This window comes from Narcine bancroftii, chromosome 2 (genome assembly GCF_036971445.1).
Source record: "Narcine bancroftii isolate sNarBan1 chromosome 2, sNarBan1.hap1, whole genome shotgun sequence".
In the NCBI taxonomy this organism is placed as follows: domain Eukaryota; kingdom Metazoa; phylum Chordata; class Chondrichthyes; order Torpediniformes; family Narcinidae; genus Narcine; species Narcine bancroftii.
In genome coordinates, this window is record NC_091470.1 from 335,685,039 (window position 1) to 335,711,104 (window position 26,066).

At 42.3% G+C, this 26,066-nt stretch overlaps 1 protein-coding gene and 1 long non-coding RNA gene across 3 annotated transcripts in view; one reads left to right on the forward strand and one right to left on the reverse strand.

Annotated features, from left to right (window-relative positions):
* Window positions 1-24,298, forward strand: part of LOC138755709 (uncharacterized) — a 63,843-nt gene extending 39,545 nt beyond the window's left edge. For both annotated transcript variants that reach the window (XM_069922169.1, XM_069922168.1), the window contains exons 3-4: window positions 15,839-16,048; window positions 19,531-24,298. In XM_069922169.1, coding sequence (XP_069778270.1) covers window positions 20,012-20,716 — 705 coding nt within the window. In that variant the 5' untranslated portion in view covers window positions 15,839-16,048; window positions 19,531-20,011 and the 3' untranslated portion in view covers window positions 20,717-24,298. The remainder of the gene's footprint in view (window positions 1-15,838; window positions 16,049-19,530) is intronic.
* On the reverse strand, window positions 7,483-20,596 carry LOC138755713 (uncharacterized). Its single transcript, XR_011352484.1, has 3 exons — window positions 20,267-20,596; window positions 14,357-14,468; window positions 7,483-9,329 (listed from the first exon to the last, which is right to left on the reverse strand). It is a non-coding gene; the product is annotated as an uncharacterized lncRNA (long non-coding RNA).
* Window positions 24,299-26,066: the final 1,768 nt, after the last annotated feature.

Consider the following 26,066-nt stretch of genomic DNA (forward strand, 5'->3'; position numbering starts at 1 on the left):
CGGTAAAAGTTCATCCTCCACTACTCAATTATATTGTGACTAAGCATATTCCTCAGCTCCACTCATCATTTCTGATTCAAGACCTTTCACATAATCTGATGCAGGAAACGTCATTGGTATCAGTCTTATGGATGCCAAAGAAACATATATATTTGCACAGCATCTTTTAACCTCAGGACATTCCTGAGTGTTGCAGTCATTGCTAAAGGACGTTTCAAGAGGATACCTGATTTTCATTGACCTTTAGATCAAAACGTACTTTCCAATTTCATTACTTCACTTGTTCATTGACTTTGGCTCAGCGTTTAATACAATCATACCACAGAGGCTGGTGGAGAAACTGTCCTCACTGGGACTCAACATCCCTCTGTAAGTGGGATTTCCTAATAGAAAGACCACAGTCTGTCCTAGTTGGCAGCAAAACATCGAGCATGATCACGTTGTGCACTGGCGCTCTTCAAGGCTATGTGCTCAGCCCACCTTTGTTCATGCTACTGACCCACGGCTACATCTCCAGATCCAGCTCCAACAGAGTCCTCAATTTTGCAGATAACACAACAGTAGTTGACCTCATCTATGACAACGTCGAGTCACAATACAGAGAAGAGGTGGAAAATCTCATGAAATGGTGCAAGTATAACAAGTCCCAATGTGGACAAGACACAGAAGAATATTGTGGACTTCAAGAGGACCAGAGGTGACTATCCTCCACTGCACATTAATGCTTCAGTAGTGGAGAGAGTAGAGAGCACCATGTTCCTCACAGTCCACTTAAAAAGTGACCTATCTTGGGCACACAACATCTCCCTCACTTGTCAGCAAGGTGCAAAAGCAACTGCACTTCCAGAGAAGACTATATCTGGCAAGGCTACCAGCCATCATTCTGTCAACTTTCTACATGAGCTCCATTGAGGATTTCCTAACTGGCTGCGTCACTGTGTTGCAGTTGCTGTAGAGCATCGGATTAGAAGTCAATCCAAAGGACCATAAAAGCAGCAGAGAGGATGAGTGGGGTCTACTTTCCCCCACACCAGCCCCCTCCCCCACCCCATTGATGTAATTTACTGGGATCATTGTTTAAAGAGGAATACTAATTTAGTGAGAACCCCTACCACCCTATACGCAGTATTCTCCAACTACTCATGAAGGGAAAATGATACAGAAGTGTTAGAACCACAACCACCAGGCTGAGGAACATCTTCCTATAGGTAGTGAGACTGCTGAATAACTGTTCAACTGCTCAAACTCTCTGTGACTACTTCGTAATATTAGCAATATTTTAATGTATGTATAGTTTGTCTGTATCTGTTATGTCTGTTTGTCTGTTTTGCACAGTGCCCTGGAGAATGGTGTTTCATCGGGTTGTACTGATACAATCAGATGATGATAAACGTGAAATTGAACTTGAACATATGAACATAGAACATAGATTATTACAGCACAGTACAGGCCCTTCAGCCCTTGATGTTGTGCTGACCTATATATTCCTACCAAAATCAAATACTAAACCTCATAACCCTCTATTTTTTTTTGTCCATGTGCCTGTCTAAGAGTCTCTTAAATGCCTCTCACGTTTCAGCCTCCACCAGCATCCCTGGTAAGGAATTCCAGGCACCCATAACTCTCTGTGTAAAGAAAACATACCCCTGATGTCTCCCCAAAACTTCCCTCCCTTCACTTTGGAGAGATGCCCTCTGGTATTTTCTCTTCCTGCCCTGGGAAAAAGACGCTGGCTGCCCACCTTATCTATGTCTCTCAGTAACTTGTAGACCTCCATTAAGTCTCCTTTCATCCTTCTTTGCCCCAAAAAGTCCCAGCTCTGCTAAACTTGCCTCATAAGATTCATTTTCCAATCCAAGCAACATCTTGGTAAATCTCCTCTGCACCCTCTCCAGAGCCTATCCTTTCCTATAATAAGGTAACCAGAAACGAACATAATGCTCCAAGTGTGGTCTCACCAAATATATGTAGAATTGCAATATAACCTCTCAACTCTTGAACACAATCCTCTATTAATAAAGTCCAGCATTCAATAGGCCTTCTTAACTAGCCTATCAATCTGCACAGCAACTTTGAGAAATGTATTGTACTGGACTTTAATTTTAAGATCATGCTGTCTTGTTCTGAATTCTTCCATTAAAAGAACTACTATTGATTTCTATTATCATTTTTAGTTTCTCCTTCTGGTTATACCTAATTTTTCTAAACTCAGGGTAAAGCACGACAAGTTAAATCACCCGTTCTCTAACACAGTGTGGTGATATGTAATTACACCACTAGGTCACCAGGGGTCATCCCGGTGACCTTGTATATAAAGCAGTCCAGAGCTACAGTCTAGCCTTCTGGGTTCGTCTTGCAGAGAAACAAGACCTCTTAGTGTACATATTAGTTTATTAAAGCTGTCTTATACTTGCACTGCTGGTGTGGTTATTGTCAGTACATACAGCACCTTTAGCCAAATATCATTCTGGTGAATCTGCACTGCACATCAGTCCAAGGTCAATATCCGCTTTCTGGATGAAGTACCAAATAAATGAATGCACTTTTCCAGATTGGTTCAATCCAAGGCCCCCATTTTCTTTTCCTCTAAACCACATGAAAGGAGTCATGGGTCACTGCTGCTGCCATGCTTCCCCACAGCTACTGATGTCTCCCTTCCTCATACTTATTCCTCAGTTGGCTGAGGGTTGAACTTCAAACTTGCTGCTCTGTTCACTTCTCACTGGAAATGAAGTCAGAGGCCCAATATAATGGTAGTTTGAACCTCATTGTTCTGCTGCGGGAATCATGCCCTAAGCCCTTTCTGCATTTATTTCCTAGCCCAAATTTGTAAGGTTCTAACTTTAATGCCTCTCTTTTCCTGATTTCTCAATCTCTACATTGGTGCAGGCTCAAGCAAAGGAACAGTGTGGTACATTTTAATGAAGAACTAATGTCATGAATCAGTTGTGAGAAAATGAGAGCAGTAAATCAGGTGTTTACAATAATGTTGTGAGATCCATGATACCATGATGAAGCAGAAGATAAAGCAAATTCATAGTGAGCCTTGATGTACTCTTGATGGCTGAAAACTATCTTTACCACCAAGTTCATATGATAGTAACTTCATTGCAAATGGCATTAGATGACAACAAAATTTGCACTTCTTTGATAGTGAGAACAAGTTCAGTGGTCCGAGGAGTAACGTGTCTAAACACTGCTTAGGTATTACAAAGAAAGAGTCTTTATTAATGCTTGGGGGGGGTGGTAAGTAAAAGCAGGGGGCACACTCACTCACACCTACACACACAGAACGCACACAGTTCACAAGCAGTGGATGCAACAAAACAACCGAGAGATGCTCAACCCACAGATTATGTAAAACGATACCCGCCACCCCTTGGTAACTGACAGGCATGGCACCACAATCCATTGTAAATATATTACAAGGTTACAATAAAGGATAAATTCCAACAATCCTACAGGCATGTACCAACTATAGCTCCTGACCTTTTAATGGCACACACTGGTCTCGCCAGAGTCGCTCATGACTCGCCACCTGGAATGGAGCTTGGGTTCATTCCTGGGGGAAAGAGGAAGAGCTGCACCATGTGTTGGACTCTATACCACAGCTGGCTGGAGGGGCCGGCTCAGGAATGCTCAAAATAAGTAAGGTGATTAAGGGGGCCAATGGGAAGGTATGTGCTTACGTATGGGCAGCTTAAGCCATGATTGGCGGGTGAGGTGACTTCCGCCTAGGTTCCTACTGGAAGGGTTACGTGACCCTCCTCATTACAACATCATAGCCACAGCATAGTAAAATAGCATTTCATTGCAACAATACTAAATAAGATTGACACTGAAGCATATAAAGAGGTATTATGACAGATAACATATGCTTAGAGCAATGGTTCTCAACCTTTTTCTTTTCACTCACATATCACTTTCAGTAATCCCTATGCCATAGGTGCTCTGTAATTAGTAAGGGATTGCTTAAGGTGGTATGTGAGTGGAAAGAAAAAAGGTTGAAAACCACTGTTTTAATCCTACCTAAATGACTCGTTATGTGCATGGTTTCATAGCTCTAAAGGAAGGACAATTTTTCTCAAGCAAAATATTTCAATAATGATTGGGTCTAGAGCAGTGATTCTCAATCTTCCCTTTCCACTCACATATCATCTTAAACAATCCCTTACTAATCACAAAACGCCCAATGGCATAGGGATCACTTAAAGTGGGATGTGAGTGGAAAGAAAAAAGGTTGAAAATCATCGGCGTAGAGAAAGGCAGAGATTGTAACAAATGTCTCAAAGAATGAAAAATCGACAGGGATAAAATGGTTATAAAAGAAATTTTAAGTTAAACATCAAAGAGCCTTATTTGTTGCTTGCAGCACTCATCTCAACATTTCATTTCTATTCTGCCATTCAATAAGACTGTGACTGATCTTTTATCTCGGGGCTACTTCCCTGCATGAACTTATTTTAACATCTAAAAAAAAATGATCATTCTTTTTCTTGAAATTACTCAGTGACAATGATTCCTCTCAAGTTGACTATTTTCCAAAGAAATGTTGCAGTTGAAGTAAATAAATTTCTTCACATCTCTGTGCTGAATGGGTGGCCTCGTGTTCTGAGATTGTGATCTTTGGTCCTAGACAAAGAACAGTGTTCTTTATATTGCGCTTCATCAAGGTACATGCAAAATGTAGACAAGCGCCTGAACAAAATGGTGGAAGGAGGGGCAGCGGGAGAAGCACAGATGCAACAGGAAGGAGGTAGTAGGTGGATAACGGAGGGTGGGCACACCAGCAAATGGTGGGGGGGGGGGAGGGGGATGAGACTGTGAATGGAGAGGGAAGGGGATGGAGAGCTGGAAGAAGGAAGACTCAGGGTTGGGGAAGAGAGGGAGAATGGGGAGCAGGTTAACGGAAACTGGAGAAGTTGCTGTTAATGCCATCTGGTTGGAGAGTGCCCAGATGGAATATTAGGTGTTTCTCTTTGGTTTGTGTGATGCACAGTTGCAGCAGGAAGCAGACACAAAACTCGAGAAAGACTGTACAACAGGCTTTATTCAGTTAAAAGTCTCTGCTACAGTGGTAGCTGTACTGGTGACTCCTGAGTGACTGGCTCGGGAGGGGCTGGCTCAGGATTATATCCAAGGCAGTTGACTGATAGCTGGCCGGGTGGAGTTAGGTCTATTCAGGCTGATTGACAGCCAGCCAGGTGTGGTCTGTCCTCCGATGATCTTCCTGCAGGTACAGAGATCGACCCCTGCAGTAGGCTAGTGGGGTATCACCACTGTTTCTTCAAGGTATTTAAGGGCTCAGGCATGAAATATTGATTATACAGCTTTACTGCCTATGGATGCTGAGAGACCTGCTGAGATCCTCCAGCTTTTCTGTGTTCTTACCACAATCACAGCACCTGCAGACTTTCGTGTTTCACTATGTAATTGGACTAAGTAACCTCCTCTTTTTCACTCAAATCCTCTCTGATTACTAATCAGAAATTGTTTGCTCTCCAAATTACTCACTGCACCTTTACATAACCTTTTCATGACTCATGTCCAAGGAAACACAGATCCTCTGAGCACCAACAGCTTTCAAACCCTCACCATTTATTCTGTCGAAGAATGGGTTGAGCACTGGAAGATTGGATAACCTGATAATATTGTAGTTAATTTATTGTATTCATATCTAAAGGTTTCGGTGCTATTGATCTGAAGGCATGGGCTTGAAATGCACCATGGCAGCTGTGGAATTTAAACTAAAATAAATAAATAAGTCTGGAATAAGAAATAAACTAGGAAAGTAATGGTAAACATGGACTCAAAGGGTTGTTAAAAAATTATTCATTTCATTAATGCCCTTCAGCCAAGGACATATGATATTCTTGCTTTCCCTTATCTCTCTGGCCTCATTCACCCTCTTTCCACTCCTTCACTCCCTCTACCTGCCCACCACCCACACCTTCCTTCTTCCAGCTCCTCACTCCCTTCCTTCCATCTCTCAGAGTCCATTTTCTTCAGCCCTCTGCCTCTTCCTCTTAATGCCTCCTAGCTTCTTACATTTCTTTCCCATTTCCCCTCCTACCTCCATTTTCCTATCACCTGTGTTCCTCCCCCTTCATTCCCCCTTCCCTCTCCCATTTTTGTTTGGGGCTTCTAACCTTTCTTTGCTATACCTAATGAAGGGTTAGGACCCGAAATGGTGACCATCTATTGCCTTCAATGGATGGTGTCTGACCCACTGAGTTTTTCCAGCATTTTGTGCATTGCTTCAATTTTCAAGTATCTGATGTCTTTATTATTTACATCTGATATTCTTATCTAGCCTTGCAATTTGATTGACTCTTAAATGAACTCACAAGCCATTCAAGTGGCAGTAAGAGTTAGGCAATTAGAACTAGTTGTGATCAAATTTACTAAACTGAGAGTGAGATGGTATTTGCCTTGACTATTGTTTATTTAGTTTTTAAAAACGGGCAGAAATTACTCAGTATGACTTGATTTTTAACTGATCTGCTTACATTTCAGTGACAGTGGATCTTGTTTGCGTGCAGATCTGTTCAGGAAATTTGAGGTGAAGTTAACATAACGGCAGAGCTAGAAACTGACCTTCAGCCTTCCTCTGTGTTCATAATTATCAATATACACCAAATGTCTAATTATAAACCTTTCCTGTGGGGGCAAAGACTGCTAGAACGGTTGTTAGTTATTTTAACTGACTTTTATTTGCATGTTGCACAGAATGATTGGTTTCAGAAGCTGAATTTTATTTCGCCCACTCATCAGAACTCTCCTGTGTTCCAGCAACTTTTTAATGGGGCTAACCTGTGAGGCTCATTCATCCTCTTCTCCATTCTGCTGCTTTTCAGAATGGGACACCCACCTTCACCAATCCATGTCCTCACTATCTCGAGGGATTAGTGTTCCCTCTGCATACAATCATCTCCATTGTCTACCTGTGAGGCATAGGCTTAGCTGAGAAAGTCTCCAATTTCAAATGATTAAAAAAAAATAATGCGTCACATGTTTGTGGAAGAATGAATATTGCCTAGAATTATTTGGTGGAAAAAGTTTTCACTGCACTAAGTATTTTGTTAGGTTTCCAAATGTGGGAATGATATTCATGATTTAATTCACTCATGGCATCAGTATCTGTGGGTGTGAAACCTGCTTCTTGTCCTTGACCACAGCAACATGCAGATACACCAGTGTAGTGTTCAGAGATACAGTTTCTAAAAGATCCCATACCAAAATTTGAAAAATAGCACCAGTTTCCCTGTTAGACTGACCGAGGTTTATCTGTCATTTCATCTGGTAATTATTTCTTATGCTGCATCTGAATAGATTATCCCACTTCTAATATTATAAAAGTAATACAATTTGAAGACAACTTTATTGACTCTGAAGTGCTTTATAACCTACTGAGAACAGGAATGCAGGTATTTCTCTCATATCTGAGATAATGATTGATGAAGCTTTCAACAAGTTGAAAAATAAGTTCATGATTAATTAAAGTTTATTGTCCCATATACCAAGGTGCAGTGATAAAGTTTGTTTTGCAAGCAGTCCAACAGGACATCTCATACACAGAGTGAAAAGCTACAGGGAGAGATCAGTTGGTGCATAGCAAAGGGAAAATTAACCAGTGTGAAGTTCATTCAGGAGTCTTCTTTCTTTGGCTTGGCTTCGCGGACGAAGATTTATGGAGGGGGTAAAAGTCCACGTCAGCTGCAGGCTCGTTTGTGGCTGACAAGTCCGATGCAGGACAGGCAGACACGGTTGCAGCGGCTGCAGGGGAAAATTGGTTGGTTGGGGTTGGGTGTTGGGTTTTTCCTCCTTTGCCTTTTGTCAGTGAGGTGGGCTCTGCGGTCTTCTTCAAAGGAGGTTGCTGCCCGCCAAACTGTGAGGTGCCAAGATGCACGGTTTGAGGCGATATCAGCCCACTGGCGGTGGTCAATGTGGCAGGCACCAAGAGATTTCTTAAGGCAGTCCTTGTACCTTTTCTTTGGTGCACCTCTGTCATGGTGGCCAGTGGAGAGCTCGCCATATAACACGATCTTGGGAAGGCGATGGTCCTCCATTCTGGAGACGTGACCCACCCAGCGCAGCTGGATCTTCAGCAGCGTGGACTCGATGCTGTCGACCTCTGCCATCTCGTCTTACGGCAGCAGGAAATAAACTGTCCTTGAATACGGCAGTGCATGATCTCACAATCTTGAATCTAATGGGGGGTGGGGGAGGGGAGGCGAAGAGAGTGTGGCTAGGGTGGGATGAATCTTTTAACATATTGCCTGCTTTTCTAAGACATCAGGAATTGCAGATGGAGTTAATGGAGGGGAGGGGAGTAAGTGTGATGGACTGAGCTGTATTAACAACATTCTGCAGTTTCTTGCAGTCTTGGGTTAAACAGTTCCCATACCATGCGGCGATGCATCCTGACTGGATACCTTCAGCAGTGCACCTGTAGAAGTTGTTAAGGAATGCAGGTGACATCCCAAATTTCTTCTAACTTCTGAGGAACTACAAGTATTGGTGCACTTCCTTGGCAATTACCCAACATGGGCAGACCAGAACTGGAGATGTTTACTCCTGGGATCTTCAAATTGTCTATATTTTCACCTCATCTCTGTTGATGCTGACCATGGAGTGAGCTCTGCTCCTTTTCTGGAATTCTGTCACTAGTTCCTTAGTCTTGCTGACATTGAGGATGAGGTTGTTTTTTCAAGCACTGGAGCATTAGTCCCTCTATCTCCCTTCTATATTCTGACATCATTGTTGGAGATCCTACCTACAATAGTGGTATCAACTGCAAATTAATAGATGGATTTGGAGCTATATTTGGCAACACAGTCATGTGTATAGGGAGTATTGTAATGGGGGTCTGAGCACACAATCTTGCAGAGCCCCAATGTTGAAGATGATCATGGAGGAGTTGGTGTCACTAATCCTCATTGATTGCAGCCTGTGGGATTGGAAGTTTTGGATCCAATTGTAGAGATGGGGGTGCTGAGGTCAAGGTTGCAGAGTTTGGGGCCGATTTTGTTTAGTACTGTTGCGTTGAAGGCAGAGCTATAATCAATGACATAGGTGTGACATAGACCTTGCTTTCCAGGTGTAGGGTCAGGGAGATTGCATCTGTCGTGGACCAGTTCCCAGGTGAATTGATTTGGGTTGAGGGTGGCTGGAAGGCTGGAGTTAATGTGAACCATGACAAATTTTTCAACACACTCCATGATGGTGGAAGCTAGAGTTATTGGCCAATCAGTAAACTTTTAGGCTTGACACTACATCCTTCTTGGCACCGGAATGATAGAATTCTTGAAGCAGGTGGGTGCTTCAGCCTGTAGAAGAGAGAAGTTGAAGATGTCTGTGAATACCCTTGAACAACTCATCTAGAGACACTCGAGCATTAGTCCCTCTATCTCCCTTCTATATTCTGAAGCCCGACCTGATGTCTGTGATGATGACTGCCTGAAGTTGAAGAGGTGTGTGTCACTGGCATGTTGCCCACCTGTTAAAATCAAGTGAACTTGTCTAGGAGGACTGGGCTTCTGCCCAGTTTCACCTTACAACCTGTAATGGCTTGCTTTCTCTGCCACAAGCACTTGGTATTTGTGATGTTCTTCTGGGGTGTATCTGCTTCAGTATTGCCTCTTGGTATCTTGCATTAGGCTCTGCCATCTGTCCTGTTTGTCGCACCCCTGACATTCAGTAATGAGTGGACCTTGCTGTGCAGCCATTGCTTCTAATTGGGGAACACCAGGGATCATTCTTTTTTGGCACACAGCCTTCTACACAGTTGCTGGTGATGTAATTGATTGCCGTAGTGTTGTCATTAAGATTGGAATACAGACCAGGGTTCTGACTCAAAGCAGTGACATAGGATATCATTGGTTTTATGGAGTTAAAAAATTAACCAGCTCAAAAATGGGCCCTTCAGACCATCGTTACCATGCTACCCTTTTTGACAATCTACACTGACCCCATTTTTTCATATTTGGACTATATCTTCTGTGCTTCACCAATTTAAGTCTGTCTCCCTCTTAAAGGTAGCAATTGTACCTGATTACACCACTTCCTCTGGCAGCGTGTACCAGCCAGTTTGTGTATAAAATTAACCCCTTTAAAACTCCTACCTTATGCCCCTTTGCTTTTTATACCCCTACCATGAGAATTTTTTTTGACTATCTCTGCCTATCATAACTTTATATACTTCTATCAAGTTTATTAAGATTACTGAATAAAAGTCACGTGTAATCTGGCTGGGATCAATATCAAATTGGCATTTGGCTTGACAAATGGAAAGTTTGTAAAATACTCTTAATATAAACTTCCCTCCAATTGTGTTTTCTTTTCTTTCACCTTATCGTGTGACCACTGGTATCCCATCAGGGAAAGAGGAAAGAATGTAAAAATGTTGAGTTGTTCCATCATTTAGTTTACACGGAGAGAAAAGCATTGATGTTTAATGGCTGGGCATATCTATAAAGTCGGCTCCTGCATGTGACCTTAGAATGTACCCTGATTTTTACATCTGGCCTACTTGGAAAATAAGTTATTCAAATCAGGCAAATATTTCAAAATAACTGTGAACGAAATGACCTATTTCTGTGTAATCAGTGTAGAAACTCAGCAACTTATAGATCTCTGGAAAAGTTATCTTATGGTTTTAAAGGCAAAAGAGGGGATAATGTTTTCACCAGTAATTAAAGAGTGTGCATGTGTGAAGCTAGGGGCACCAAAACCTCCAGTCTTTCTCATGATTCCTCTCATAACTCTGGCTAAAGTATCCACAATTGCTCTTTAAAATCAGAAATAGCGAATCTTTACTTCAATCCCTCTATATAAGTCCCCAGTATATCTGGGGAAAGTATATCTGTTCTTAACAAAAACATTGTGTGAGAGAGGATCACTGAACTTGCTGTGATGGGAGAGAGAGAGAAGGCATATAAACTGTAGAGCCAGCCAGTCTCAGTGACTCAGCAAGTGAGTCTGCTCCCTGGTCTGCTTGACCTGACCCATTTCCAACTCAGAAGGTTAGCAATTGAGATAAAAGGGAGGCAGAAATGCAGAAATGCCCAGTTCGCACCTGGTAGAAGATGCCACAGCAGCCAATCAATCCACCCCTATTCCTCTCTCCTACCTCCACCATCCAACATTCAGCAAGGCCAGGGCTGCACAAGTGTAGTGCTTAGCTATTACAGCTCTGGGCCAGTGACCTGGATTCAAATTCAACACTGTCTGTAAGGAGTTTGTACCTACTTTCCGTGTTGACCTGTGTGGGTTTTGATAACCTATTGTTTATTTTTTCTCTCTTTTAAATTCCCTTATTAATCTGTCAACTAGATGACTTCATCAATAGATCAAGACCACAGCAACTACTAGCATATCTTATCAGAGATATTCCCTTTGTTTTTATCCTCCAACCTTGTCTGCAACTTAGAGCTAACTTGATAGCTTTCCCCCTTCTGACAAAGTATCATTGATCTCAAACAACAACACTGGCTCTCTTTCGCAGATGCTCTCTGAACAGTAGTTGAAATTTTTATTTCAAACTTTGAACATCTGCAGTTTCTTGATTTTCTCCCAGAACTAGTTTGGGATGGAGAAAGCGTTCAGAACCAGATTTTAAAAATAGAAACATTTCTAAATGATAAATAAGTTTCTCAGATTAATATCTCATGGCTATTGAATGATTAAATTTCTCAAGCTTTGGAGGAGCTGATTAGGAGGGAGGTGAGAAGGAATTGCTTTTCTTAGTGAATAGTGAATCAGTGGAATTCTCTGTGCAAAAAAACAGTAAAACTTGTCTCATACTTACTTAGGTATATTTTTGCATTGGAGGGAAATTAATGATTTATGGGATAAAGGCAGGTAGGTGCAGTTGAGTCCATGACCAGATTAGCCATGATTTTATTAAATGGCAGAGCAGATCCAAAGGGCCCAATGGCCTATATTTGCTCCTGTGTCTTATGTTAAAAGACACAGAAATAAAACACTTTTACATTAACAGTGCTTTATTTGCAACCACGCAACACTCCAAAGCAGCTATTTAACTTCAAAGACACTCCCTCACCTTTTCCATTGATCCTCACCCACACACCCCACTGGGTTCCCCTCTCTTCTTCCAGTGTTCTCAGCTGCTCCCCCATCCTTCCCTTATTTGATTTCACTCTTCACCTTCCTTTCTGCAGTCCTTTCATACTTCCACTTGTCACCTCTGACCCTCTGTCATTATCTCCACCTTTTCCTCCCCCAAACATTTTCTAACCGATCCCTCCTCCCCTGGATCCACCTATCACTCACCCACTCTTGTCTCACCCCGGCCCCTCACTTCTTTACACTGCCTCTCTCCCTTCTGTTCGTTTAGTCCAGGTAAAGGATTTTGACCCAAAATGCCAACTCTCTATTTCCCTCATCACATGTACACGATCCTTTATCCAGAACCCTTGGGACAGTGTGTTCTGAATTTCGGATTTTTCCGGATTTCGGAAAGCCAGATTTAAGCCCACCCGAATTATGCTGCCGTATCCACCCCAACCCCCTTCCAGTCACGCTGCGGGCCCCCCTCGCCCGCCCGACTCACGCTGCTGGTCTCCCCCCTTCGCCCACCTGACTCGCACTGCCGGTCTCTCCCCCTCGCCCACCCGATTCGCGCTGCCGGTCTCTTGCCCGCCTGACTCTCGCCTGCCCGTTTCTCACCCGCCCAACTCATGCTGCCGGACTCTCGCCCACCCGACTCACGCTGCTGGTCTCTCCACCTCGCCCACCCGACTCACGCTGCCGTCTCTCTCCCACTTGCTGGATTTTGGAGCTTTCCGAATTTTAGATAAAGGATTGTGTACCTGTAATAGAATTAGGAGAAATGTCTTGAAAAAAACAGTAGTAAGATTGGAGTAGATAGTTCCAGTGTCAGTTATTGATGCAGTATTACATTTATATTACATTCATAATTAGTTTGGACTGTCAAATGAAAGAAAAACGGTTAAAGTGAGTACGTGTTTAATTCACGTGGATGGTACATATGTAAAATAATTAATTTGTTGATGTTGACTTTTCTTTCATAACACAATTAAAATTTTTATTTTTAAACTTAGACATACAGAATGTTAACAGGCCATTTCAGCCTACTAGTCCATGCCGCCCAATTTACCTCCATCCCCAGTATATTGTGAAAGGTGGGAGGAAACCACAGCCTCCTGGGAAGTCCCATGCAGACACAGGAGAAAGTACAAACTCCTTACAGACAGCACGGGATTTAAACCCAGGTCCCGATCGCTCGTACTGTAAAGGCGTTGCGCTTTGGGGTGGCACAGTTGGGGAAGCAGTTAGCAAAATGCCTTTACAACCTGTAAGGAGTTTGTATGTTCTCCCCATGACTGCGTGGGTTTTCCCCGGGGGATCCAGTTTCCTCCCACCATTTGAAACGTACCGGGGGTGTAGGTTAATTCAGTGTAAATTAGACAGCATGCACTCATGGACCAAAATGGCCTGTTACCATGGCCTGTTACATTTCTAGATATTTCAGTGTGTCATGTGAAATCCTTGCTTATAATTGATAAATATTATTATCATCCATTAAACCATTACACTGTGGCAGGTAATGTACACTTTCTTCATAAGTCCTTCATTGGGAAATTTAATAACTCACAAGACTGAAGCTGCTGTGCATTACTGCACAGGCCATGTGCAACAAAAGCCTCTCCTTCAAACACGCTGTTACTGTTGAGTGTATGTGGAAATGTAAGTAAATCCAAAACTGAGTCTGGGGGTATGCAGGGCTTTGGAAGTGAGAGGGACACCTGTTGCAAGGGTGGGACAGGGGCAGGGGAAGGAGGGAGGAAATAAAAGATCGGGGGTCATATTTGGGCTGAAGATTTAAAAGCCAAATTTGGAGGTTGGCAGCAGGTTTGGTCAAATGTTGAAAGGGTTCTAGGCTGCAAGCCTGTTGACCAGGATCTGTGATGGAGAGGACTTGGCAAGTGGCAGAGCAAATTGAAACCGCCAAAATGACAGTGATATTGAGTTGATGGAACCCTCAGTCATCTTGGATGGTCTGTGAATCAGTGATCGGGAGGCCCAGAGAGAACTTGTAAGCTGTATCCCTAATGTTGCACTACATGTGATGGAACCTGTACAGGCGGGTCCCTTCTAATTTACTTAGAAGAAGGTCTAACAAGAGATGGGAAGGTATGCTTCTGCTAAAATGACCCTTGATCAGTGTGGGACATGTAGGTGTGGAGAACAAACCCAGATGTGGCTCCCAAATTTGCACAGCATGCCATTGCATGTGTCCAGACTACTTTACAGAATCAAACATTAGAGGAGTATTTATCTTTTCTTCATGAGATAATTTCTGAGATATTACCTGTTAATCTATCATTCATAGATTTTTACTATTACAAATTTCTTCTGGTCTTTGCTGTAGATAGTGGCTGCTCCAAGAATATTTCCTTGGCCATGAACAGTAGTGAGACATCCTGAAAAAGAGGGAAGAACCATTGAAATTCATTTTTTAAAATGGAATATTACTTGTTTGCAAAATAGTTCAAAAAGATCTAATTCCCGATGGTGACATCATGCCATCAATAGCCATAGCAAGCTCAAGAAACCTGAGAAGAGAATATACAGTACACCCTGATCTCTATATGATTGGACACTTCAAACAGGACCATTACAAAGCAGATTGGCAAGATTCTGAAGTGGAGTTGCAAGGAAGATGGGCGAGAGTATGTCAGAAAACTAGGGCTTTGGGGATAAAAGAGGGGTTGGAGATGAGTTAATAATTTACAAGGGTAGAGTGGTCAGGATGGTGAATTCTGACAGTTTGAATAGAGAGAGAGGGCGATACATGAAGAGAGGAACCATTTATAATCATAGGAAACAATTAGGTGCTGAAATGGATGCTAGGTCCTTCAGCATGGATGAATTATTATACATTGTGATCATCTTGACCCATGAGTATCTTGAATATGCATCAAAAGGAGAATTTTAGAGAAATATTTGCAGCTGGAGATGGCAGAAGATGGAATGCTTTGCAGTAAATGGACATTTAAGTTGAGACAACTCACAATTTAACTGAATTGCATGAACATGAAGGAAGTGAATGGAAAAGAATAAAGGGAAGGGATAAGAGCAGGAAGTCCCATTGGCCAAAGAATGACAAATAATGGCAGTTTGAGCTCAAAGATGAGAAGAAGCATTTTAATAATTATGTTTGTCTGAAAATTAATAACTATCTTTCTGTTATTCAGTTATAAGAAACAAATAATTATATTGTTCCCCAGTAAAAACTATGTATGCAAAATGAAATCATCAACTCATATAGTATTCTCATTTCATTTAAATGTTTCACAAGTTTGGAATTATACAAAGAGCTGACTCTAAACTGCAAAAGGACACATTAAGACTCATGACCAAATGGATGATCAAAGTGATTCAGGAGTACCTCAAGGGATGCAAAAAGGTAGAGATGCAGGGAGCCACAAGGAGAGAATTACAGTGCCCTGCAGACCCACTTTGTTGAAGGCACAGCACCTCTAGTAACATGAAAAATGTAGGGGGAAATGTAGAGGAGACCTCAACGGGAGCACCAGATGCAGTAGATGACCCTTGCAGATTCACAAGTAAAGTGTTGCTTCACTCTGAAGGACTGTTTCGGGTCCCGTATGGTGGTGAAGGAGCACATGTGGGCGTACCTTGGTAAGCGTACATGACAGTCCAATAAAAATAGATCACCAGCAAGAAATCCATAGGTAGAACAATAGGATTAATTCAATTTCATTAGTCAAATACAGTGTTTTTCAATGTAAACTCTATTTCTTGACAATAATATTTTTTATAATTGCAGGTGCCATCCTTTGGGAGTGCTTCAACCAGCTGCGAGCTAACTTGTCATCTCCACACCTGTTTGGCATCAGGGATTGAAAAAAAACTGGTTGTTTCAGTCACTGCCTTTGGAAGGAAAGAATTAAACTCCCATAATCCTGCTTTCACATGCACACAAGCACAGATTACACGTGCTTCATTTGTCACTCTGAAGAGCAAGGTTTTGCCTGGGGTATGTCAGGTGCCATAACTTACTGGTGCACGTAGAAAATGCAATCAAGGCAGTGTGACAATGAGCTTCCCTGTTATGTTTCATGGATACTTCCCAGTTACCAGAAGCATGACAAATTAGTTATGTCAGGAATGTCCAAGCTTATTGACTTCGTGATCTTCTTAAGAGCTTACCACAGAACTTTTCATGGGGGAATTTTATGAGTTTGACCTGCTGCTAGCAATGCACAATGTATATTCTTTATCTCCATGACAACCTATTAAACAGGCAAATGGAACTGTCTGCTTTTTTAAATTAAATTTAAAATGTTTAAATTTAGACATACATTGTGGTAACCCCGTGCCGCCGAATTACTGCAATTAACCTACATCCCTCTACATTTTGAAGGGTGGGAGGAAACCTGAGCACCTGGAGGAAACCCACACAGACATGGGGAGAATGAGCAAACTCCTTACAGACAGCACCGGATTCAAACCCCAGTCCCGATCACTGGCGCTTGTAATAACATTGCACTAACTGCTACACTAACCATGTCAACTCTGCTACACTAACCTTGCCACCCCAATTACACTATCCATGATGTCCTGCTACACTCATCATGACACCCTTTGCTAGAATCAGGCAAAGTATTTTTTTTTCTCTGGTTTTCTTTAACAGTGGAGAGGACTATCAGAGGTCAAGCACAATCTTTGCAGTGCTCCAAAGTGCTGGAGAAACTCGTGCAGCATCCATCCAAAAGGCAGCTGATGTTTCGGGACTGAGCCCTTCTTCAGGATTGCTGAAAATCAGGGGGGAGGGGAAGAGTACTGTACACATCCCATTGCCACATTGACCATGGCCTCATACTGCCAAGTTTAAGCCACCTGGGAAGTGGAGGAACAATAGCCTCCAACCAAATTATATCAATATAAATGGTTTCAATTTCTGTTAATCCACTCCCCAGTCTCTGTCTTTCCTTATCACTCTGTCTCCATTCTTTGGCTCCTCACCAACTTCCCTTCCTTCTCCGATCAGAGAACTATCCTTCTTAGCCCTTTGCCCTCTCCACCTATCACTCCTCAGCTTCTACTCTCCCACCTCTATCCACCTATCGCTCTCTCCCTCCCATCTTTTTATTCAGACTTCTGCCTCATTTCCTGCCCTCCTGAAGAAGAGCCCAGGCCCAAAGCGTCAACTGCCTTTTCTTTCCACGGATGCTGCATGACCTGCTGAGTATCTCCAGTACTTTTGTGTACTCCAGGTATCTGCAGATCTACCAATGCAATGACCAAACCGATTGACTTTGAAACTCCATTTGAAATTATTTGTGGCCTTGAAACCTTCAGAGGGCATCACTGATTGTCAACTAATGTACTGTTCATCTGAGTTATAGCTACATGGTTGTTATGAAAGTAAAGGGAAGGAGACTGAAAAATATGCTGATCACCATTGGAGGCGCATCTTGAACCTAAGAATTGCATCACTTTTGCTGCAAATTCCTACCTTGGTCTCACATTTATATTGTCCATCTCTGAAACTTTCTTGAGCCATTTGGATCTCTTTATCTGCATCTTAGGAGATAGATTAACCACAAACACCTCTACCTACAGCTACGTTGACTGTATAACCTCTCAACATGGCACCTATGAGAGGTCATTCTCTTTTCCCCTGGATTTAAAAAATATCTCTGTCACATTTATTCCACTCTGGTGCTTGAGTGGAGAGCTGAAGTGTGGCTGAAGGCTAGGGAAAGACAGACAGTAAGGGAAAATGAGGAGGAAGAAAAAGGTGAGCGGAGGGGGCTACTGGAGGTTGTCATATTGATGTCATCTGGATGGAGAAGGCCAAGGCAGAATATAAGGTGCTTTTCCTCCAATTTACATGTGGTCTCAGCTTGGTAGACTGTGAAGAAACAAGACCAAGGACTGACAAGTGTGGGAATGAGATGTGAAATTAAACTAGTTGGTATCTGGGAAATTCTTGCTGTTTCAAATGTCACTGTGAAAATACTCAATGAGGCAACCTCTCAGTCCGTGTGGAGTCTCCCAAATGTAGAGGAAGGTGCACCAAGTGCACCAGATACAGTAAATGACCCCTACAGATTCACAGGCAAAGCATTGTTTTACTTGGAAGGACTGCTTGGGATCATGAAAGGTGGTGAGGGAGGAGGAGTAAGTGCAAATGTAGCATTTCCCGTGGTCACAGAAATACCAAGAGACCATTCTTCTATGGTTCAGGGAATAAAGTCCTAACCTGTTTAACCTTTCCATGCAACTCAGTTCCTGAAGTCCAGGCAACATCCTAGTAAATCTTCTCTGCACTCTTTCTATCTTATTGATATATTTTCTGTAGTTAGTTGATGAAAACTGCACACAATACTCCAAATTAAGCATCACCAATGTCTTATAAAGCATCCCAACTCCCAAACACAATACTTGGATTTATGAAGACCAATATGCCAAAGCTCTCTTTACAACCCTATCTACCTGTGATACCACTTTTAGGGAATGATATACCTGTAATCCCAGATCCCTTTGTTCTACCACACTCTTCAGTGCCCTAACATTTGCTATATATGTCCTTTCTTAGTTTGTACTTCCAAAATGCGACACCTCTTACTTGTCTGCAATCAATTCCATTTGGCATTTTTCCAGCTGGTCTAGATCTCTCTGCGAGCTTTGAAAACTTTCTTTGCTGTACACAACACCTCCAATCTTAGTGTCATCTGCAAACTTGCTGATCCAATTTACCAAATTATCATTCAGATAATTGACATGGATGACAACCAGCACCGATCTCTAAGGTGCACCAATAGTCACAGATTTCCAGTCTGAGAAGAAATCATGCTTCTGGCTTCTCCTGTCCAAACATCGCTGAATCCGGTTTGCTACTTCACCATGAATACCAAGCGAATGAATCTTCCTGACGAATCTCCCAAGTGGAACCTCATCAAAGGCCTTTCTAAAGTCCATGTAGACAACATCCACAACCTTTCCATCATCAACCTTCCTGGTAATCTCCTCCAAAAACTCTATAAGATTGGTTAAACACAACCTACTGCACACAAAACCATGCTGACCATCCTTAATCAGTCCCCAGTTATCCAAATAATTGTATATCCAATCTCTTAGGTCACCTTCCAATAATTTACCTACTACAGGCTCACCTGTCTATAATTTCCAGGGTTAATATTGGAGCCCCCCATTTCTGAAGAAGCTCACTGATGAAAAATGTTAACTGGTTTTTCTTTCTCAGATGCAGCTCGACAGGCTGAATACTTCTAGCATTTCTGTTTTTGTTTCAGATACCAGAATCTACACTTTAATGTGTTGTTTTGTATATTGATCAGAGCGGGGCTCAAAACATGTGACAGAACTAGCAAATTAATAAATAGACCAGGACTTCCCATTAGTTGGACATAATGATATGTATTTACCAGAAGGCTTTAAGAACATCTTCCAACTGTTCCCTTTGCTCTAATGAACCTTTGTGATTTTCTTCAGAATAGAATCAGGAGTCTCAAGAAATATAAAAGCTGCAACATTTCAGATGAAGTGCACCCTTTATTAAGAATGAGGAGTCTCGTGTGTATCTTTGGAGCTGATGCAGTGCAATTAAACTTTTTTCCCCCAAAATAGACTTTATTCATGTAATATACTGAGGAAACCTGGGACTGTTTAATGCTAGAGCATGAACACTAACACTGTAAGAGCCACATCACACTTGAGAGTGTGCATGTGTGATGAGAGACACTGTATCAATACGCGACCCAGTAGCCTGATGTGAGTAAAGAAATGTGCTGTTAAACTTACAAGCCTTTCTACTGTTTATTAAGACTTCAGATGGTACAACCCGGACACAACATGGTGGCAGAAGTGGGATTGATTGAAACACACACCATATAGAAAAAAAATTGAAATAAACACGGGGAGAAGGAAACAAAAAAAAAGCACCATTATCTGATGACCAGAGCTAGAGAAGAAAATGGCCGTGGCAGCAGCAGCATTGCACCCACTGATGGATGGGGAAGCCGACGACATCATAGAGGCTTTCAAAAAGTTCAAGCAGAAGTGCAACCTGGCATTCAAAAGTTTCCTCAAGGGAGTCACACCAGAGGAAAAGGTTAGTTGCATCCTTCTTTGGACGGGAGACCGAGGACAAAACCTGTTTAATAGCTGGGAGCTGGCTGAAGAGGAAGAAAATAACCCAGAAAGGTTAATTGAAATATTTTCTTCTCACCTGGAACCACGATCCAACCATAGAATAAAGCGATACGAGTTCCAGGGATTGAAACAAGAGCCTGACGAGTCGGTAGATAATTTCCTCACAAGGCTAAAGAATATTGCTGCGAAATGCAAGCTCAAAGAAATCCAGGAGCGAATAGTCGACCAACTAATGTGGGGAAGCGCTCATCCTGAAGTGCAGAAAGCTCTCATGGGAAAAGATAGTTTGAAACTAGCAGCTGCAGTAGACGCCTTTGAGGCCACTAAGAGGCAAATGCAATCCCTCTCCGTGCAGGCCAACACGCAGCACAGTGATAGAAGCGTCAATGCCATAAAGTGCACACAGAGAAAGCTGCAGACATCTGAGAACTGTAAGAGGTGCGGCAGACTACACGCCTTCGATAATCGCAAGAAATGCCCTGCATATGGTTTGAAGTGCAGGAGCTGTGGGAAGGTCAATCACTGAGAAAAATGTGTAGGTCTGGCATGAAAAGAGAGAGAAAACAAGAATACAGAAGGAAAGTACACCACGTCGAGGGAAGTGACAGCAGTGACTCTGACTCACTGATGCTCGACATCGAAATAATACTCCTCCATGAGACATCCAAGAAAGGGAAGGGAGGAAAAAGTGAACTGTACACCTCGATCCAAGTGAAGAGAAAAATCAGGAACAAACTGACAATATTCAACTTGAAAATAAAGTTGGACACTAGATCACAAAGCAACGTCCTCCTGCTCAGACTGTACAGTCAGATGTTCCCCAAGAACATGCTGGACGGGTACCTGGAGAAAGGCACACTAGAAGCCGTAAATCTCACACTCACAACCTACGATGGCCCCGTAATTAAACAACTAGGAAAAGTCAAAATAAAAGGAAAGAGCATCATATACACATTCTTTGTGGTTGACGCCAATGGACCAGCAATCCTAGGCCTGAATAGTTGTGAGGAATTACAGGTAATCGCCATAAGCAATGAGATCAGGGAGAAGGAAATGTCCAAGAGGATCAATAGCAACATTCTACTTGAGCAACGCCCTCCGATCACAAACAAGGCCGGGCTCATGGACATACCCTGAATGCTTTGATGACACAGATGGGTGCTTCAGAAATTTTGAATACTGCATAACCATAGACCCAGAATGCAAATCAGTAATCGATACACCATGGAAGGTGCCAATAGAGCAGAAACAAAGGCTAGAGCAAGTGCTCAAAGAAATGGAAGAAAAACGAATGATGGCAAAAGTGGTAGAACTAACCGACTGTGTGAACTCCATTGTAATAAAGGAAAACCGAATGACTGCATGAGGATATGTCTGTACCCCAAAGATTCAAACCAAGCAACCAAAAGAGGTCACTATCCAACACCAACAATGGAAGACATCACTTCTGAACTAGGATCCAAAATCTTTAGCAAACTAGATGCAAAGAATGGATATTGGAATGAGAAGCAGGATGAAGAATCAACACTGCTCACAACATTCAATACTCCATTCAGCCGGTACAAGTTCCTGCGACTATCTTTTGGCCTAAAGGTAAGCCAAGACGTCTTCCAGCAAAAGATAGAGGAGACCTACAGGGGATGCAAGGGCGCATCGCAGAGGACATCCAGGTCTTTACCTACATGAAGCCATGGAGAGAACAAGAGGGGCCAGCATCAAACTCAATGCAGACAAATGCATCATTAAGGAGAAGGAGCGCCAATTCTTCGGAATGGTGTACACATCAGATGGAGTCAGGCCAAACCCACAGAAGGTGAAATGGAACACCAAAAGGATATAAAGGAATTAAGAAGCTTCCTTAGTACATTCACCCCACACATGTCAGACCACATAGCCAATCTCAGAGAGTTGCTGAAAGAGAATATGGAGTTTCAGTGGTCACCATTGAATCAACAAAATTTCGACAAACTTAAGGAAGTGGTCTGCAGAGAAATAGAACTGAGCTGCTACGACAGAAAAAAGGTGTCACATTACAAGTAGGCACTTCATCAGGGGCCTTGGGGCAGCACTGGTGCAGGAAGGAAAAATGATAGGCCTTTGCCTTGAAAGCCCTCACAACAGCAGAGATCCGATGCGCCAATATCAAAAGGGAGCTGTTGGCAGTTGTATATGGATGCAAAGAATTCCACAAATTCCTCTACAGGAGGAAGTTTGTGGTAGAGAATGATCATCGCTTGCTGGAACACATCCAGAAAAAGAACCTCAGCAAGGTATTAGACTGATTACAGAGGCTACTCCTCAGGCTCCAATGTTATGATTTCATCTTGAAGTATAGGCAAGGGAAGGAAATGGTGCTCGCTGATGCCTTGTCACATCTTTCCCCAAATGAAAAATATGAAATGAAAGACATGGAGATCAAGGAACATCACCTCATCACTGTGAGCAGTAACAAACTAAACCTGATTAAAGAAGAAACAGTAAAGGATGAAGTACTGCAGCTGCTCTCCCAACAGATGATACAGGGATGGCCTGAAAGGATAAAACAGGTATAGCCTACAATACCCCAGTATTGGTCCATCAAGGATGACATATCCCTGGAGAATGGTGTACTGCTGGCAGGGTCTCAGCTGATAATACCAGACACAATGCAAAAAGAAATTCAACAGAAAATACCCCAAGGCCACGTGGGAATGGAGAAATCCAAACTTAGAGCAAAGTCAGCAGTTTACTGGACAGGCATGTATAAGGACATCGAAAAATGGTGGCTACATGTCCAGCAGACCAGATATACAAAAATACACTACAAAAGGAAGAGATGATTCTGCTGAAGTACCTGCCAGGCCATGGCACATTGTGGGAGCAAACCTATTCACAGAAAATCGAGAGTGGTATCTCATTGTGTCCTGCTACTATTCCAAATTCCCCTTCATCAGGAAAGTGAAGGAAATGAGAACACCAACTATCACTGCTGGAGTACAAGAGCTCTTCACGGAACAGGGGATACCCAAACAAGTGATATGTGACAATGGGACCCAATTCACATCGCATGAATTCAGAGAAATAGCTGCAGAATATGGGTTCACCATCACTATATCATCAACATTTTACCCCAAGGGCCATGGATTAATTGGGGGGCATGTACAGACAATTAAATACTCTCATTAAGTGTCGAGAGTCAAAGGAAGACCCTTATCTTGCAACACCCTTGAGGGCTGACATGTAGTCCCCAGCAAAGCTTCTGAATGGCAGAAAGTACAAGTTCAAGACAACCCTGCCAAGCAAAATCTGTCCACCAGATGACCAAGAGGAAATAAGAAGAAAATTGACTAGCATACAAGAGGGAAGTCGTTAACATTATAACAAACATGAACATTACCAGAACTCTTCACAAGGCAGCATGTGCATGTTCAAGATCCAGTGATAAAAACCTGGAGTCCAGCAAAGATTGTTAGAGAAGCTGAGATGCCAAGGGCACACATCATTGAAACAGAATCTGGCAGGCAGCTGAGACGAAACAGGACCCACATTCGCCCAACACAAGATCTGTCACAAAAAGGACCAGAGGCATCGGAAGCTTCTGTAATTCCAACAAATTGGGATGGAATGCGGGGTGAAACCCCAACCAACAACACCGCGACTGCACAGCAGGAGAACCACAGAACCAAACAGTTGCAACAAGGTCTATGAGGTAGAGAAACAACATCCTACTACCAATGTGATTCTGCTGAAAAGAATATAGAACTGCAAATGTGTAAATAGAATAGTTAATTCTTAATTGCAATTGCAGATAAAGAAGTAAGAACAATTTATTTTTAATAAACCTTAAGTTGTAATAAATTTTTAAAATGATAATTTTTTTTACTGAGGAAACCTGGGACTATTTTATGCTAGAGCATGAACACTAACACTGTAAGAGCCACATCACACTTGAGAGTGGTGCATGTGTGGTGAGAGACATTATATCATTACGCGACCCAGTAGCCTGATGTAAGTAAAGAAATGTGCCGTTAAACTTACAAGCCTTTCTAGTGTTTATTAAGAATTCAGATGGTACAACCCGGACACAACAATTCACAGTAAATTATTTACAAAAAGAAAACTGTTCAAAGTCTTTTTACACCCATAATGTGAATCATATCTACACATTTTCATCAATATACATTGTTAAATTTTTTTCTCTAAATATATCATAACCACCCCTGTGATGCCTTGTTGCTTCTCCCCACTCTGTTGTTCGAAGGGCTACCCCTCAGTCTCAGCCCCTCAATGCGCAATAACGGAAAGACTGTGGTCCTTCCTCACAGCATCTTTGCGTTGGCTGCTCCAGTTCAACCATCCATACTTGGGGTGTAGACCTGAGAGAAGACATTGGCATTGGTTTATCCATTGTTAAAGTTTATATGTTACAAAATACCTAGTACAGTAAGTAAAACAACAAAGTCTGCAGACACTGTGATTGCAGTTAATACACAAAAGTAATAGAGACACTCAGTAGGTCCTGCAGCGACCATAGGAGGCAAATACACAATATATAAACAATGTTTCAGGCCTGAGCCCTTCATCAAGGTAGTGCAGTGAGAAAGATTCTTCTGCAAACATATCAAGAGGTTATCTCTATCATTACAAACAGATGTGTAATTTTTTTTCAACAATGCAGCATGGTAGAAGGCCCTTCCGGCCCATGAACCCATCCCGCCCAATACCGTCCAATTAACCCACTAACCCCATACATTTTGAAGGATGAGAGGAAACCCAGGGCACCCAGAGAAAACCCACACAGGTCACAGGAAGAATGTACAAACTCAGTACGGGCAGTGGCAGATGTAAACCCGGGTCACTTGCACTGTAATAACATCAGGCTAACCATTATGCTAAAGGTGCCACCTAGCTTTTCAACTTGAGAACACCAAGTTCCTTTGAGTCCACTTAATAAGTGACCTATACTGGACACACAACATTACTTCACTTGTCTAGAAGGTCCAACACAGATTGCTCTTTCTGGGAAGACTGAAGCAGGCAAAGCTGACAACTACCATCATGCCAACTTTCTACAGAAGGTCTATCGAGAATGTCCTGGCCAGTTGCATCATAGTGTGGTATGGTTGCTGCAGAGAAATGGATTTGATGTCAATGTACAGGACCATTAGACTGGCAGAGAAGATCACTGGGGACTCTGTCGTATCATCGACGTGATCTAAAGGGATCGTTGTCTGAAGATACATGCAAAATTTATTTAATGCTATTTATTAAACAATATTTTTGTTATATATGTACATTTGTCCTGCATATGTATTGCTTGGCTGTAAGTGTGTTATATCTGGATGTGTATTATGTCTAGTTTTATATCTGCATGTTTACACTGAGGACCAGAGAATGCTGTCTCGTTGGGTTGTACTTGTACAATCAGATGATAAATGAACCTTGTTGGTCTGAACTGCTGGGAAAGCTGTACCACATAGTCCACTTCAGAATGGAGTTGAGGACAGTAGCATCAAGGACAGACTCCAGATCAGAGGTGGGCAACCTTTTTTTTAAAAAACTCACCCTAAGTATTCACTATGCCATCTGTGCTCTGTGATTAGTAAGTGATTGCTTAAGGTGGTATGTGAGTGGAAATAAAAAGATTTGAAAACCACTGTTTTAATTGTATCTAATTGACTTGTTAGGTGCACAGTTTCATAACTCCAAAGGAAAGGAGCTAATAACAATTTTACTCAAGCAAAATATTTCAGTAACAATTTGTTCGAGAGCAGTGGTTCTTCCCTTCCCTTCCCATTCACATTCCACCTTAAGCAATCCCTTGAGGGATTACTTGAGGTGGAATGTGAGTTGTTAAAAAAAATGGTTGCCCACCTTGGTCTAGATTGAGGAACTCC